Genomic DNA, 17,083 nt, shown 5'->3' on the forward strand with positions numbered 1-17,083 from the left:
GCGGGGCGGGGGTTGTGTGTATGGCAGAGAGACCTAAAAAATGTGGGTTGCTGCCCTCTGTGCACATCCTCAGAAATGTGAGTTGTCCCTGAGTGAAGACGAGCTGTTTCTACTCTGGTTGGCTCTACAGGCCCACAGGGGAGCAGGGAGGGGGTTTGGTGAGGATTCCACCTGTAGGATTAGAGACAGAACCCTGGTGAGCCTCACTCAGCCAGGGAGTTGGGACCTATGTCTACCAGAACCCTGCAAAATTTCGAGACTTTGGTACTTTATGTGGAGAAATACCCTTCTTTCTCCGTACTTCTCCATAATGAGTAAGCATGAAATGTTTAAGGAGGGGAGGACTCCAGGGCAGTGAGTAAAGGGGTGTTTAGAGGGTCTGCCCCTCTTCTCCAGGCAGGTGTGGGCCAATAGTGGCAGCTTTTTTTTCCCCCTAAGACTTTTAAGTGACCGCTATACCCAGCGTGGGGCTTGACTCAACCCCAAGATCGAGAGTCACGTGCTCTTCCGGCTCAGCCCACCAGGCGCCTCGATGGCGGCAGCTTCTGAGGAGGATGGGGCGGGCCTGCAGTGAAGCGCTGGGGCAGGTTCTCTGCCAGGGGCCGGGAAGCTCCCTTGGTCTGGTTTGTCCTCCGATTCTGCATGTGATCCCAACCGTGTCTTTGACAGCACACGGCCCAGCAAAGCCGGGGTCTTTGAAATACGGCACACGTGACTTTGTCCCGCCCACGCGTCTCCCAGTCTAGATGGCTTGTTGACAGCAGGCTGGCTACCGTGAGGAAGCCTGCTGTGTCATGGGTGTAATGGGTGACGTGTGCACCTGGTGTTTGTGTTCTAGAGTTCATCCCTTGCATGGACAAGCTCTTTGATGAATCCATACTGATTGGATCAGGATATACTGCTCGGGAGACTCTCAGGTACGATATTCAGCCCATGAGGTCTGTTGGCTAAATCGGGGGGTTCGGGGTGGTGGGCCCTGGCCCTTCATGTGTGAGCGTTTCAACAGACGCTCTCCACAGACCTTTACTCTCCCGTGGGGATTTAGAATTGCGGGAAATTTGGAAACGCTTTAGGTTGGTTTTTGTGTGTTGGCTTAAAGGGAAGATTCAGAGTAGTTGTCTTGATGTCAGTTGTAGGCACAACTTGATCTGACTCGTATTGGTTTTTTTGTTGGGGTTGTTTTGTTTTGTTTGCTGTTTACATAATAAGTACATCTCTTTATTATAAAAGAATGTGTAAGTACCCAACGAGAAGAAAGAAGGGAAGAAAACAAACGTCTTTGTTCTACATAAGGAGTTCAAGTAACATGGATAATATTTTGGTGCATTTCCTTCTAGTCTTTGTTTTTTATTCATTTCATAAAATAAATGTGGTTGTGACCATGTTTCTTTCTAAAGGAGAAAATTAACAGTTTATTGTTTTTTACAGTGTAAAATGAGTCAACATTAGTAATTTTTTGGTTCTAATTTGGGAGCTGTGATAGATCTTTTGAAAAATAGGAAGAATACTTTGAATACGATGTAGACTATTCACTGTGATGGCCATGTAAAATTGTTACAAATACAAAGACACTTTTTTTTTATTTTTATTTTTTTAATGTTTGTTTATTTTTGAGACGGAGACAGAGTGCGAGTGGGAGAGGGGCAGAGAGAGAGGGAGACACAGAATCTGAAACAGGCTCCAGACTCTGAGCTGTCAGCACACAGCCCGACGCGGGGCTCGAACTCACGAACCATGAGATCGTGACCTGAGCCAAAGTCAGACGCTTAACCAACTGAGCCACTCAGGCGCCCCAATACAAAGACACTTTTTATGTAGCTTGGGGTTGAACCAGCCTGCAACTGGGCATCAGATGGTGTCACTCCTAGAAGACCTAGAAAGCGTGCCCCAGGTGCACCGCCCCTGTGCTGTGTTCCTGGGGCAGGTAGTGGGAGAAGTGGTGGCCCGCAGACGCGGCCCTGCGGGCATGTTGGGACGGATGCTCACTAGCGGGGGTCTCTGCCCACAGGCCCCTCGCCTACAGCACGTTGGCCGACCTCGTGCACCACGTCCGTCAGCACCTGCCCCTCAGCGACCTCTCCCTCGCCGTCCAGCTCTTTGCCAAGAACATCGATGACGAGTCCCTGCCCAGCAGCATCCAGACCATGTCCTGCAAGCTGCTGCTGAACCTGGTGGACTGCATCCGTTCCAAGAGCGAGCAGGAGAGCGGCAACGGGAGGGACGTCCTGATGCGGATGCTGGAGGTACCAGCTCTCCTGGGAGGTGTGGGCGTCCTGCGTGCTTTCATCCCAATGCCCACTTCTGGACTCGTACCGGTGGTTTACTGACCAGGTCATGCAGCCTTCCGATTGCCGAGCTCAATCCCGGGTGTCAGACCGCCTGGGTTCAAATCCCCCGCTAGCCAGGTGCCCTTGGACAAGATGCTTAACGTCTCTGTGCCAGCCTGCTCCTAGCCAGGGATACAGTCAGTGTCTGCCTCCCGGGATTGTCGTGAGCGCTAAGTAAATGATACGTGGACGCTCCCCACACTGTTCCTGGCAAGTATTTCAGGGACACTGTGTGGTTCCTGGCGAGTACCTAGAAGAGGTATTACAGGCACACTGTATAGCCAGGGGAGGCGCCCGGTTGGGTGCGTGGGGACAGAGTACAGTGTGATTGCTGAGGCCAGCAGCCGATAGTGTGGGTCTGGAGTAGTCTGGGCCACGCGTCCAGGCTTCTGCGACAAGTCCCCCAGCTTTTCTGAGCCAGATTCCTCACAGTGACGGTGGAGGTAGGGATGCCACTGTAGTTCTCCTTGGGGAGGATGGCACACTTCTCTTCGGCAAGTGGCTTCAGAGAGCTTCTCCTGTCTCCTGGAAGGGCTGCCAGCCTGTGGAAGAAGAATGATTTTTGTCTTTCTCTCCCCTTTCTCTTTCTGCTAGGTCTTTGTCCTCAAATTCCACACCATTGCCCGGTACCAGCTCTCTGCCATCTTTAAGAAGTGCAAGCCTCAGTCAGAACTCGGAGCGGTGGAGGCAGCCCTGCCCGGGGTGCCCGCTGCCCCTGCGGCCCCGGGCCCTGCCCCCTCCCCTGCGCCTGTCCCCACCCCCGCCCCGCCCCCACCCCCGACCCCAGCCACCCCCGTGACCCCGGCCCCTGTGCCTCCGTTTGAAAAGCAAGGAGAAAAGGATAAAGAGGACAAGCAGACATTCCAGGTCACAGATTGCCGAAGTTTGGTCAAAACCTTGGTCTGTGGTGTCAAGACCATCACGTGGGGCATAACGTCATGTAAAGCACCTGGTGGTAATTCCGCTCTTGAATTATTTAGATGGGATGTTTTCTGCAGAGTGGGTGTTGTTCACCTTAACTGATTATGCTCTCTCTTTTCCAGAAGCTCAGTTCATTCCCAACAAGCAGTTACAGCCCAAAGAGACTCAGATTTATATAAAACTTGTGAAATATGCAATGCAGGCTTTAGATATTTATCAGGTAAGGAAGTGCCCTCAAACCAGGCTCCTGAGTGTGGGAAACGCCCCTGGGATGAGGGTGCCGGTGATGTGATGGAAGGGGTCCTAAAAGGCTCAATTTACTGCAGATTGTCTGCAGTGTTCGTGTCCCCAGATTTGCTCTTGTTCTGTAGTGTAGCATTGCTTTAACGGTGAAGATTTTCCTTGTAAGTGTCAGCGGGAGCATTTGGTGGGGGAGGCGGTCTGTGTACATGGAACGCAGTGGAAGCAAGATGGAAGTTTTACTAAATTTGTTCTCGTGTGGAACGCTTAGCAAAGCTTTTTTGCTTGTTTTAATTATTTTCCAAAACTAAGCTGAGAATAGAGAATTAAAAAGATGGGAGAACATTTATTATGTAATTCAAACGCTGTGTTTTAAACATGCAGCTGGTCCAGTTATGTTATGGAATACATTCAGAGACGCCTGGTTTTAACATCCATGGGTTTCTTCCCTGTGCTAGGTCCAGATAGCTGGAAATGGACAGACCTACATCCGAGTAGCAAACTGCCAGACCGTCAGAATGAAGGAGGAGAAGGAGGTGTTGGAACACTTCGCCGGCGTGTTCACAATGATGAATCCCTTAACGTTTAAAGAAATCTTTCAGACGACAGTCCCTTACATGGTGGAAAGAATCTCAAAAAATTATGCTCTTCAGGTATAAAACTCTGTCTTACCTTTGAACGTTGATTTTAAAATTACTTGTTGATGTGTGGAGCGCTTGGCATCTTCTTTACTTTGAGGGTGTTCTAAATGACATGCCTAAGGACGTGCTGGTAGAAAAATTTAGAGAGATGTTAGGACATAGTATTTTTTGTTCAAAATATCAAGATGTCTTGGATCAGTTTCTTTCATTAGTAGAAATTAAATATATGTTAGATGTAGGCTCCTGGTATTTGATAGTGAAGATAAAATAACGGACGTGAGTGTTTGAAGTGAACGGCCCTACTCCGTGCTTGGCAGGCTTACAAATTTTTTTCCTAGGGTGGATAATTAATTTCTTGTGCTGTCTGTTACAGATTTGATTTTGTGTTTTTGGAAAGTTCATTACTTAGTGTTAAGGCTACTTTGAGGATTGTTTTTGTCAAGCACGTTTCTCCTTTTGACAGATTGTTGCCAACTCCTTCTTGGCGAACCCTACTACCTCGGCTCTGTTCGCCACAATCCTGGTGGAGTACCTCCTGGACCGCCTGCCGGAGATGGGCTCCAGCGTGGAGGTCTCCAACCTGTACCTCAAGCTGTTCAAGCTGGTCTTTGGCTCAGTCTCCCTCTTTGCAGCTGAAAACGAACAAATGCTGAAGGTAAAGCTCGTGGAGCCAAGTGTACTTTGTTTTGGGGAGTTTTGGGTTGTGTTTTACTTCCTGTTCTCCATTTGCATGGAAATGGGAGGTGTTGTTTTTAGATTTGTAAAGTGCTCTTTGAGTTCATAGATATTCGGGCCAGTAAGGGCCTAAATGTGAAGAACGTTTCAGAGGATTCATCCATGATTTGAAATGAAAGCTTCAGAGTGCCCGTGGCAGGCAGTGGGTTGTTGTTAGTATTGCCACCGCTAATTTTTTTTTTTTAATTCCAGTTTCTTTCTCTGGATTACACAAAATAGCACATCGTTCTTATTTTAAAAATTGAGTAATGGGAAAAAAGCAAGGGAAAAATCTCTACCAGCTTCTCTTGTCCGAAGAGAAACAGGTGGCTTTTGTAACAGTTCTGATTCTGCCAGCCGTCTTCCGCTCTAACTTTGTGTCTTCGCCGTGTTCTGATCTTCCTTGGCAGTACGGGGAACATCTCATTTCGGGACCACTTGTTTGGTTTTCCTCTTTATGAATTCTAACTAATTGGCATCCCTTACTAGGACCGTTTCGGAGGGACATGTCTCCTAACGTAGTGGATGACCAGTGCAGTCTAATTCCATCCCTTCAGTTACTTGATTTTATAGCAAACGACTAAAAAAAACTTACCCATGGTTACATGTCCCACTGAAAAGGCAGCAGACGGTGGCACAAAAACCTAATAAAAATTCATTTCCACTTAAGGCAAAATATTTTAATTCCTGTAGGAAGCTGAGTATTAGCAGCAGTTTTATCTAAAGTGTGATGTCTTCGCGCGGGGTGGGGGGGGGGGGGGGGCTTCTGAAGACACAAACAAGATCCTTTTTTTTTTCCCCCTCCTGGAGCAGTAAATGTACAGGCGGTGACCAGGAGCACCAGTAATCTCTGTTTTTATGTGACCGCTCCCTCAGGTTTTCTCCGTTCTGTCGCAGTCTCTTAGCAACAACCTGAACATTACTTTTGTGTTCACCTAAAAGAAAAATACTTGTATTTTTCTAAGAACAAACGCTTAACTGTAATATGCGTCCACACAATTTGGTGTCTTTGAAAAATTTAATTTTTGCCGGTATTAGATGCACAACAAAACCAGAATAAAACCTGATGGTAGGATACATGCACACGTACATTGTGCCACGTATGATAACAAATTGGGAACGATGTCAGTGACACAGTTCACTGTGAACATACCTGTAGAACATTTCGTGTGCAGCTGAACCTGTTACATGTTAAAATCAGCGTTTGAAGGGGCGCCTGGGTGGCGCAGTCGGTTAAGCCTCCGACTTCAGCCAGGTCACGATCTCGCAGTCCGTGAGTTCCAGCGGTCCGTGAGTTCGAGCCCCGCGTCAGGCTCTGGGCTGATGGCTCAGAGCCTAGAGCCTGTTTCTGATTCTGTGTCTCCCTCTCTCTCTGCCCCTCCCCCGTTCATCCTCTGTCTCTCTCTGTCCCAAAAATAAATAAACTTAAAAAAAAAAAAAATCAGCATTTGAAGTACAAAATAAAAAGCTAGTCTGGCTTTAAACGTTAATTAACGTTATTACAGGCTGATAGAGTACTTTTATTATTATTATTATTATTATTAAAGAAAATTTTTTGATTAAGTCTTCCAAGATCTTACGATCTCAGTTTTTGAGGCTCTTCCAGACGTTGTGTGTATCCTTTTTGATCGTGAGGTTCCACTTCCTTTCGGTTACTTTCTGCATTTAGATTGTTCTAGGAAATGGGCATCTTCATCCTGTTTGATTATTTAGTCTTAGGAGGGAAGTGACCATATTGAGTTGCAGAGCAGAACGGACAGACCCTCTGGTTCCTGCTCCAGAGTGTTACCTTTTCAACATCGTGTAACTGCACAGTGACGTAGGAGCCTATTAAATGCTTCTTCTGCAGCCATCCTGGTGGAAACCAGCATAATATTTCAAGACAAATTAATCTGAGCCAAATAAAGGATGGAAAGGTCTTGTTTTGTTTTGCCTTTAGGAGTGAACTCGTCAGAACTACCTTCCATCCCTGTTTACAGTGAACCTTCAGCATGAGTTCTGAGGGTGTCGCCCATCCTCATTTAGAGCGTGTTAACTTGCCTTTTCTCCACTGCGCAGCCCCACCTGCACAAGATCGTGAACAGCTCAATGGAACTTGCACAGACTGCCAAAGAGCCCTATAACTACTTCCTGCTGCTCCGGGCCCTGTTCCGCTCCATTGGGGGAGGTAGCCATGACCTCCTGTATCAGGAATTTTTGCCTCTCCTACCAAACCTCCTGCAAGGTCAGAGCAGTGATTTTGGTTGCCTTTTAGTCTTGTGTGCATGTATGGGTTTGGCTGACTGTGGTTGTGGGGTTCATTCATCCTCTGCATCCAGTGAAGGTCTTGGTGAGGGGATATATGTACGTATCCCGTGCCAGAGGTGTGTGTGTGTCCATGTGTTCATGTTCCCGTGTCCCACTCTCTTTAAAGGCAGTAGGACTTTGAAGGGAGCCCCCTTGTTCAGGGAGGGACCTTCCCCTCCCTACTCAAGAGTTGAACAGGAGTTGGAAGGTTTCCATCACCCTGGTTAGGACTTGGTTGTATTTTTGTAGCATTTGGTAAGCAAGTCTACAAAGTGGTTTCTAGTGGCTTAGTAGTAATGTCAGGGATCCCTAGTTGGAGAGAGAGTCAGAATAAGAAGAGAAAAAGCAATTATAAAGCTGATTTATAAGTGTGTATTTTTACTTTGAGGTAAACTTACGTAACCAGAATCCTGCAATTCTGGTGTGACCAGGAATGCTTTCAAGATATAGAGCTAAAGGGGATCCTTAAAGAAAAGCCATTTACAACGTATAGTACCCAGGAGGCATTGGGAAAAAGTCGGCCATGTTGCCTGTAACATGGCCATGAGTCCACCCTGCAAGGTGGCCCATCTCCAGTCATTCCCCAGCCTGAGTCCTCTGTTCTGTGGAGTCTCATTTCCTCCTCCCCAGGCTCATTTCTCCCTATCTACTTTTGTTCGAGTGGATCCCCTTCTGGGAACTTAACCTTTCTCCTTCTCCTCCTTTGGACCCTGAATCCAGTGCTATTACTTTGTGATGCCTTCCCTGATCGATCTTTTCTCTGCGCTCTCTCCATCTTGCACTGCCTGGGATGCATCCACTGTTCTAGGCCTTTCTCTTTCTAGCTGGTCTCTGAGCACTCAGGGCAGGTCCTGATCTGACATGTTTCAGTTAGGAAGGAGCTCAGCTTACCCTCACAAAAAGCAGGGATGTTGTCTTTGTGAGAAGGAAGATCTTCTCCATTTGCAGGAAATGAAAGTGGATTTTAAAAAAAAAACGTTTATTTTACAGCAGAGACCTCAACTGTGGTCTCTTGGAAACCTGAAAAAACATGTGAGGTTGTAAACCTCAAGCTTGAGGTGAAGGTATCTTATTGGAGTCTTGTGTCTCTGGATCAGGCTTGTTAAAAACAACAACGTGATTCTTAAAAGATCCATGTGTGATATTAGCTATCTCATTAGGATTAATTAACATTAAATAATTGTATCATAGCTTACGTTATAGTTGTATGCAGCCTGCTGTTGTCACCATGAACATGACGGACTGAAGGGTCATGGTTCTAGAATAGGTTTAGCTGATGTAGTAGATGAGACGTAAAACGTCTTCCTGTCATTGCGCTGATGTTGATAGTAGAAGGTGGAACAGTTATTCTGTACGATTAACTCTGGCCCGTCTGGGGGTGATGTTCTTCTCTGATGCCCGCAAACCCTGCTTCTAGGCCTGAACATGCTGCAGAGCGGCCTGCACAAGCAGCACATGAAGGACCTGTTCGTGGAGCTGTGTCTCACGGTGCCCGTGCGGCTGAGCTCCCTCCTGCCCTACCTGCCCATGTTAATGGATCCCTTGGTGTCTGCTCTCAACGGCTCGCAGACGCTGGTCAGCCAAGGCCTGAGGACCCTGGAGCTGTGCGTGGACAACCTGCAGCCCGATTTCCTCTATGACCACATCCAGCCTGTCCGTGCGGAGCTCATGCAGGTAAGTGTGCGTTCTCGCAGGGGCCGGCCCAGCGCCGGCTGTCGGGGGCTCACGGATTGGTTTTCCCGGGGCTTCTAGGCTAGTGTTTCCGGAAATGACAGCCCCCCCACCCCCAGTGAGCTGCCTGCGCCCCGTGTTGGGCTCTCTGCAAGATGAAGTGGTGTAGTTTTTAACCTCTTCATGAGTCTCCTGGCTTATGAAAAGATGTGTAGAAATATGTATTAAATAGACATTTGTTTTGCAGTGTTGCCCTTTTTTCAGAGGGTTTTCACGAGGGTCACAGACTCATTTAAGTTGATGACCTGTGAGGGCAGGTGCTGTGGTTACTATGTGCTGCCAGGAAGAGCCTTTCTTTGTCCACGAGAGATCTCGGGATGCTGCAGTGAAGAGAATCACGCTCCTGAGGAAGTGCAGGTGTTCACTTTCGGGTCAAGGGAATTGAAGCAGATAATTGAGATGGTTTTGAAAACATGTTTTCTTCCTTAGAGTTTGGATGTCATATACTAGGTTTTGCCTTCACGTTTTGCTGTCGTTACGGATTCGTAACGTAGTCGGTAATTGTTAGAAGCGTAGGCTGCCTGTCACTATACTGCCTCTCTGCTTTGGAGTATTTGGCCCCAACTAGAGGTCCGAATGCCAGCTTCAAAGGATGGAGACTCAGTAACCCTAAAAGACAGGAATCTGGATTGGAAACTGCAGTGTGCACTTGAAGCTGGGTTTGGGAGACTTTCCTCCCCAGTCCTGAGATAGGGACCCTGTGTGCCATCTGGGTGGGAGAGGATGGGGCTGGCGGTTGGGTCAGGGCCTCCAAGTCCACTTTCCCAGCCGTCCTTTGGAGGATTGACGGAGAGCCTGCCTCAGGAGAGAACGGCACTGTTGGTTCTGGAAGGCAAACCCTGGGCCTGACCCAGGTGTGGGTGAGCAGCATGTGAGAGGAGGAAGTGGGGCTGGCTGGGCTCATGGGGCTCTTGTTGTTTCATGAGGCAGACGGTCCTGGGAGACAGGGGCGAGGCTCCTTCCTGCTTTTGGAGCCCCAGTAATCCCCGCCCCCCACACTAGACAAGTGTCATAGTCTGTTTCTCTGTGGTCTCCTCAACCAGCACTCGCTCCCAGTGCCACCCCCTCCAGGGGGGTTAAGCAGAAATTCCCTCTCCTGAGGGTACATGAGGAGTGGTGGGGCCGGGTGGAGCGGTAGAGGTTGGGGGGGTGGGGGGGGCTTAGCACCTCTCAGCAGGGGTTCCCGATGGACAGGCCTTGGTGGACCTTTAGGAACATAAGAGAAGGTGAAATTTTGCTTTAAAGAAAATTCTAAGATTTTACGTTGGCTGTTGCTAGATGCTAATATCTGGTATTGTTATGGAAGGTGATCTAAGAAAATAGACTTAAATAGACTTTTTTTTTTTAAGTTTGAGAGAGAGAGCATGCCTGCACCTGCACATGAACCAGAGAGGGACAGAGAGAGAGCGAGAGAATCCCAAGCTGGTTCCTTGCTGTCCATGCAGAGCCCAGCAAGGGGCTCAAACTCACGAACTGTGAGATCATGTCCTGAGTCAAAATCAAGAGTCAGACATTAAACCAAATGAGCCACCCAAGTGCCCCTAGACAGACATAGTAATTTTGAGGACTTAGATAGTTTAGGTGAAAGAATGTGGGAAGATTGACAAGAGTTTTTTGAAACAGTTGAGTGTGTGTGGTCCTTATACACTGATACAAGGTGCGCGTACTTGTTATCTGTTCCCAGAATGCGGGGCCTGTCATGATTGTGTTTTCGCCCTTCACCATCCTTTCTAACATGAAGTTTGAAATGTATAAGATCGTTTATCCGATTCGTAGGAATTTATCTTGTTTGTAAGTTATAAAGCCTAATAATCGAAGTAAAAACCTGAGAACTCACCATCAAATCCAGGACAAGGACTTTAACAGTAAAGAGCATTTCCCTCCATGCCTCTTCTGGTCCCATTTTGTATATATGTTTAGACGATATATTGCTTAGTTTTCTTGCTCTTGAGCTCTGCGATATTTATCATATGCTACTGTGTGTGTTTCAGGAGCATGGAAGAACATTTATGTTTATATGTGCGTTTTAAAGAAAATTTTTCTGGAAGGATACATAAGATTAATAACATTGGCTTCTCCCAATAAGGGGAAATTTGTGTTTGGGGGACAGAGATGGGAGGAAGAATTTTTGCTGTATAATTTGCTACAACTTGAAAAGTTTGATTTGTGAACCATGAGGATGCCTTGCCTTGCAAGGATTTTAATCAAAGTACTTTGGTTTTTAGGCTTTATGGCGCACTTTACGCAATCCTGCTGATAGCATTTCTCACGTGGCCTATCGTGTACTTGGTAAATTTGGTGGCAGTAACAGGAAGATGTTGAAGGAGTCCCAGAAGCTGCACTATGTTGTGACCGAGGTTCAAGGCCCCAGTATCACAGTGGAGTTTTCTGACTGTAAAGCATCTCTTCAGCTCCCGATGGAGAAGGTAAATTTGGAAATCTGCAGGAGCTTCTTAAGGATACTATACATTTCATTTTAAGAAAGTGAATTTCTGTTTGCAAATACGTAAATAAAACATGTCTTTCTTGCCAGGGAATTTCTTTTTTAAGATTTTGTTTGTAAGTAAGCCCTATACCCAGTGTGGGGCTCTAACTCACAACCCCAAGATCAAGAGTCAAATGCTCTACTGACTGAGCCAGGCAGGTGCCCTTGGGGAGGGAGTTTCTAGCTCAAAGGACAGACTGTTTTGGGGGACCAGCTTGGGTGGCAAAGGGGCTTTCCTAACACCAGGAGGCCGGTGGGGGTGTACTGCCTGGAGAACTCTGGACCCTTGAGCAGTTTCATGTTTCCCGATGGAGCAGGAGACACCGCCGCCCAGCCCACCCCTTCCTTGAACTTAGTCCGTTTCATTGCCTAACAGGCTTTACTTCAGATGTCATTAGAACCCAAGTTTATCCCATACTTGTCATTCCTGAGCACCCACTTCTCCCATTCTCTATCCAGACGTAGCACCTGCTGTCTCTCCTGGCTCCTGAGCCCTCTGCGGGCAGCTCTGTGGTCTCTATCTGCCATTTGGAACTCCTGTCCCGTTGGGTAGAAAATGGGCAGACAGCATGCCCAGCATCATGCCCGAGTGTCCACTCTGCTGCTTTTGCTTTGTCATTTTGAAACTGTTCCCCCTTTCACCTCATCGAGCCCTCCTGGTCCTTTGTCACATGCATCTTGGTCCACTTTACCATGATCTACATTGTTCAGGTTGACTTCTCCGCCTTATTGTAGAGCCAGCCTTCTTCCACCCTTCCTTAGAACTTTTGTTACCGTGTCTTTTCAGGATGTTTATCTAGTCGTTACATACTGGGTATTTTTTTTTTTTTTTTAATGTTTTGTTTATTTTTGAGAGAGAGCATGCAAGTTGGGGAGGGGCAGAGAGAGAGGAGGACAGGGAATCTGAAGCGGGCTCGGCACTGACCGCAGCAAGCCTGATGCAGGGTTTGAGCTTACGCACCAAACTGAGATCGTAACCCGAGCCAAAGTCGGACGCTCACCCGACTGGGCCACCCAGGCATCCCGTACTGGCTGTTTTTTTAAAGGGTGTTAGAGTAGGCCTCCGCGTGCATCTCAGTGACTCCGCCGTTTTAGTAAGCCAGATGCCAGCTGGATTCCTGAACTCCTTGCAGACAGATCTGGTCTTAAACCAGCATTTCGTGGCCTGGACCCACTCAGAGCCCTCCCTTTGCTCAGGGCTGACTGTCCTGTTGTGTCATAGTGTAGAGCTCTGCCTGTTCACTTCTCTGTATTCAAACCTTACCCACATAGTGAGTTCTGTGGTTTTTTTTCTTTTTTTTCAATCAGGCTTTATTAAACATCTATGGGGAACGATACCCATCATGGATAAATGTCCTTCCGGGGTTCTCATCCATCATTCTCTCTCAATATCCTGTATCCCCCACTTCTCAAGCACTCACATTGTCCCTGACCCTCCCCCAGCCCGTAGATAGGTGTCCTCTCCAGATCTCACAGTGAGACGCAACCCTAGCTTCTCCCCCAAACCTTAATAAAAATATTTGCCAAATAAGCACTAGTTTCCTCCTAAGAGAATACAGCTAAAATGCTGCCTTTACATTGCAAGTTACTGAAGTGAACATCCTGGGTCTGAAGCATGTTCCCAGAGTGTAGGTAATGTCTTAACCCAGGACTGTTTGCTTCAGCCCTGTCAGTGGCAAGCTTGGTATTAGTCGTGAAAACTAAGGTATCTGACTTTCATTTGATGCTGCGTAGACTAAGCAGAGCAGGAAATCTCTTTAGAAGTAGTTTTTCCCCCAAAGAAGAAACCAAGTTTTGAAGAGTGGCTCCCACATCCTCCTGGACTCCCCTACAGACTTCGGGTGCACGAGGGGCCGGCTTCCTAGCAGGCAGAGGCCGAGGGCGCGCAGCACCCCACACGGCCGGTGGGGCTGCCGGGGCCAAGGGCATGAGCTCATGGCCAAGCCAGGTGCTGGCGAATTCTCACAAACAATCCTGCTTGTGGCACGTTACAACGCTCTGTTGTTTTGGCAGGTAATTGGCTCAAAGGTTGCATTGATTCTTACTGCTTCTGAAATTGTCTCCACATGATTTGTTACCTGTTGGTGACCAGGGCAGAGGCGGTGGGAGGAGGGACAGTGCTGCGGTGCCCCGGGCTCGGGCACAACAGTGAGGACCTGTTGTCATGCTCTTTGTGACCGCGTGTGACTGTTTAGGGCAGGGCTGCTGGCCCTGTCAGCATCCACTGCTTCCTCACACACAGCCTAGATGAATCTTTTAACGCCCATCACTTCTGCTTACAGGGTTTATAGCTATAGAATTGTCATTGAGGCTAATCTCTTAGCTGTTAAAGGCTTCACGTGATTTTTTGTTTATGATTATGCCTCCCCAGCCTTCCTGGTCAACCTAATTGAACAGGATAAAATTAGTACATATAACTGTGTAGGTTTTCTGAAAAAATAAAGAAAGCTCTTTTGTCTTGTAAAGAGAGAATTTTGTGGTCAGGTAATTTCTGCATAAACTACGCTTTTTGTGTTTGCCATAGGCCATCGAAACCGCTCTAGACTGCCTGAAGAGCGCCAACACGGAGCCTTACTACCGGAGGCAGGCGTGGGAGGTGATCAAGTGCTTCCTGGTGGCAATGATGAGTCTGGAGGACAATAAACATGCCCTCTACCAGCTTCTCGCACACCCTAAGTATGTTGGGGACGTGGTTTTCTGTGATTAGTGCATCTTCCATCAGGATTTAGGGTGGAGAGCACCTCCCAGATCTCCGCGGTGCTAGGACTTTGCTCCGTCAAGTCAGGAAGTCAGCCTGTGATCTGCCTAGTGATGCTTCTCTGGGCTTTTCGAGAAAATGAAGAGGCGAAACTGGGTGCTTGAGGATTAGAATTTACCTCCTTTGTAGTCTGACTGTTGCCTCCTGAGGCTGTCAGCTTCAGGGAGCAAGGGTCCTGGCCTTTTCTGTCCTGTTATGAACCATTATATCCTTAGCGCTGGGCACGTGATAGACATTCAGCGGATCTTTTGCTTTTCTGATCCATGGTGACCCTTCCATTCCCCAGATGCTTGTCATGTGATATTTATATTTTGTTCTTATCAGTTATTGCTATGACCTTAGGTGGTGGTCTTTTGTGATCATGTGTGGGTGTTAATCTTTCTGTGTCACATTGCAGGGAGGGGACTTTGGCTCTGTATTTACACGTTTCTCAGAGCATCGATGATGGGTGATCCATGCACTGTCAGTGAGGCCTCTAATAACCGGGTCTGATATAGTTCCCGTGGTGATTTTTCCTGTCTTTTCTTTTTATTTTTTTAAATGTTTTCTTTATTTTTGAGAGAGAGAGAGACAGAGAACTAGCAGGGGAGGGGCAGAGAGAGAGGGAGACACAGAATCTGAAGCTGAGCTGTCAGCACAGAGCCCAATGTAGGGCCCAAACCCATGAACCGTGAGATCATGACCTGAGCCAAAGTCGGACGCTTAAGACTGAGCCACCCGGGCACCTTGGCATGGTGTGATTTTTCAACATACAATAGGTGTATAGCTGCCTTCAAGAGTTTTCATTTCTATTTGATTGTTGATGGGTTTCTTTCTTTCTTTTTTTTTTGTTTAAAAGTTTATTTTTGAGAGAGATAGCGCGAGTGGGGGAGGGGCAGAGAGAAAGGGAGAGCCAGAATCTGAAACAGGCTCCAGGCTCTGAGCTGGCAGCACAGAGCCCAATGCGCGGCTTGAACTCAAAATGGCAAGATCATGACGTAGGCCAAAGTCAGATGCTTAACCGACTGAGCCACCCAGGCACCCCAAATGATTGGTTTATTTCTTAGAATTTGACTTAGTTACAAAAGACAGAAGTCCAACATCTACTTTCTTTAAAAACTATAAAGATACTAAATCTGCTGCCACAGTGTAATTTTGCTCTGATTCCTTGCCTGTGCTCATATTAGGTAGAACACACTTGGGATCTCTTGAACCATTGGTTATAGATATTCTTGATGAAGTTCATCCTGTTTGAATCCAGGTGTTACTGGAATTAGAGAAATGAACGCACTTCGGCCTGTCTGAACAAGGGGAAGGTTGGCAAGCTGAAAATGAAAACAGAAGTGCTGGTGACATCATCAGGTCGGGACTTTGGTGTTGTGATGACAGATCCAATCTTGTCTTTCAGCTTTACAGAAAAGACCATCCCTAATGTCATCATATCACATCGCTACAAAGCACAGGACACTCCAGCTCGGAAGACGTTTGAGCAGGCCCTGACTGGGGCGTTCATGTCTGCCGTCATTAAGGATCTCCGGCCCAGCGCCCTGCCCTTTGTCGCCAGCTTGATCCGCCACTACACGATGGTGGCAGTTGCCCAGCAGTGCGGTGAGTGGGGCGGTGCAAGTGCTCGTGTGACTTCCTTGGGCTGCTTCCAAAGCTCCACAAGGACTTCATGGTATTTCAGAGAAGCCGTTTGGCTGGTTGATTTTTGGCCTTTGCTTTTTTAATCCCCACTTATTGCGGGATAATCGATATTTCAATGATGGGTGCAACATTAACTTAAAAATTGTTACCACGTTTCATTTGTAAAATACGTTCGTTTAATATTTTGGCCCTTTGTTTTTCATGAAAATGGGGGCGGAATACTTTTGGGCACTCCGCGTGTAAAAGTTTGTGGTCCCCCTTGTTGCCGGTCTTTCTTGTGTTGTTTTCCAAGGCCGAGCCTCCCCCTCTGTCCTCCTGCTGTCAGCTGGCTTCCCCCAAGTCTTTGTGCTTTTCTCGGTTCCTGGAGTGGTCATCCCTGCCACCCCTCAGGCTCTGGATGGGGACGGGCCACTTTTGTTTGTCTCTCTGCTTCTCTTCCTAATCCTTCCGGACGGGTGCTTTTGCAGAAGGCAATAAAATGTCCTGACACTGTCAGTTGCTGTGTAAGTTTCTGAACACTTACTCCCAGCTTCTGCAGCTCCTCCCAGACCGGCGCTGGGCAGGTGTTCCCAAGACCCCTCACCCTCCAGAGCAGCAAAGCAACTTCCTTTGAACACCGCAGAACACCTAGAACTTTCCCTCTTGTATCTCTCCTTGGCTTTCTTGGTCCGGATAGTCAATGCTATAAGGTTTATTTTAGATCATTCCTCAGTGTCTCTCTGTTAATGTCTTTTCCAGCAGACTTGTAAGCTGCCTGATGATGCCTATCTTGCTGGGTGCCTCCAAGGCATTAATTAATAGCAGATTATTTTCTGTGTGTTGGGTGTCAGGCCCAAGTTGCTTTTTAATTGTTATTTGTATGTCAGGAAGTCCAGAGCATAGCCCACAGTCATTTCTGTGCTGTGCCCCTTGGTCTCTTCAATGATTTTTACTTTTTTTTCTTTATGTTTAATTTATTTTTGAGAGAGAGCAGGAGTTGGGGAGGGGCAGAGAGAGAGGGAGGCTCAGAATCTGAAGCAGGCTCCAGGCTCCGAGCTGTCAGCACAGAGCCCGATGCTGGGCTCGAACTCATGAACTACAAGATCATGACCTGTGCTGAAGTCGGATGCTTAACCGACGGGGCACCCAGCCCTCCCTAATTTTCTAAAACAAGGAACCTGATGGTGATTTTCATTTTAAACTAATGCATTTTTGAGTTATGACTGAGAAAATCTGAAAAGAATACTGTTTATAACGGAAATAATTCAGAAAAATCACCTTAGTGTGAATTAGACCACTTAATTTACAAGTAATTGCAACTTAACAGAAGTTGGTCTAAAGTACCAGTGCTGGCAAATTAGTCGGAGAAGAGCAA

The 17,083-nt window shown here is 47.3% G+C and overlaps 1 protein-coding gene across 15 annotated transcripts in view; it reads left to right on the forward strand.

The window, feature by feature from the left end:
* The window catches only part of TRRAP (transformation/transcription domain associated protein), a 113,454-nt gene that overhangs the window by 22,506 nt on the left and 73,865 nt on the right, over positions 1-17,083 (forward strand). For all 15 annotated transcript variants that reach the window (XM_086691277.1, XM_086691274.1, XM_086691284.1 and 12 more), the window contains exons 13-23: positions 839-917; positions 2,009-2,243; positions 2,922-3,282; positions 3,371-3,468; positions 3,947-4,141; positions 4,593-4,784; positions 6,902-7,067; positions 8,547-8,803; positions 11,086-11,286; positions 13,870-14,021; positions 15,491-15,690. In XM_086691277.1, coding sequence (XP_086547403.1) covers positions 839-917; positions 2,009-2,243; positions 2,922-3,282; positions 3,371-3,468; positions 3,947-4,141; positions 4,593-4,784; positions 6,902-7,067; positions 8,547-8,803; positions 11,086-11,286; positions 13,870-14,021; positions 15,491-15,690 — 2,136 coding nt within the window. The remainder of the gene's footprint in view (positions 1-838; positions 918-2,008; positions 2,244-2,921; positions 3,283-3,370; positions 3,469-3,946; positions 4,142-4,592; positions 4,785-6,901; positions 7,068-8,546; positions 8,804-11,085; positions 11,287-13,869; positions 14,022-15,490; positions 15,691-17,083) is intronic.

This window comes from Puma concolor, chromosome E3 (genome assembly GCF_028749965.1).
Source record: "Puma concolor isolate L17-30 chromosome E3, mPumCon1.1.hap2, whole genome shotgun sequence".
Taxonomy (NCBI): Eukaryota; Metazoa; Chordata; class Mammalia; order Carnivora; family Felidae; genus Puma; species Puma concolor.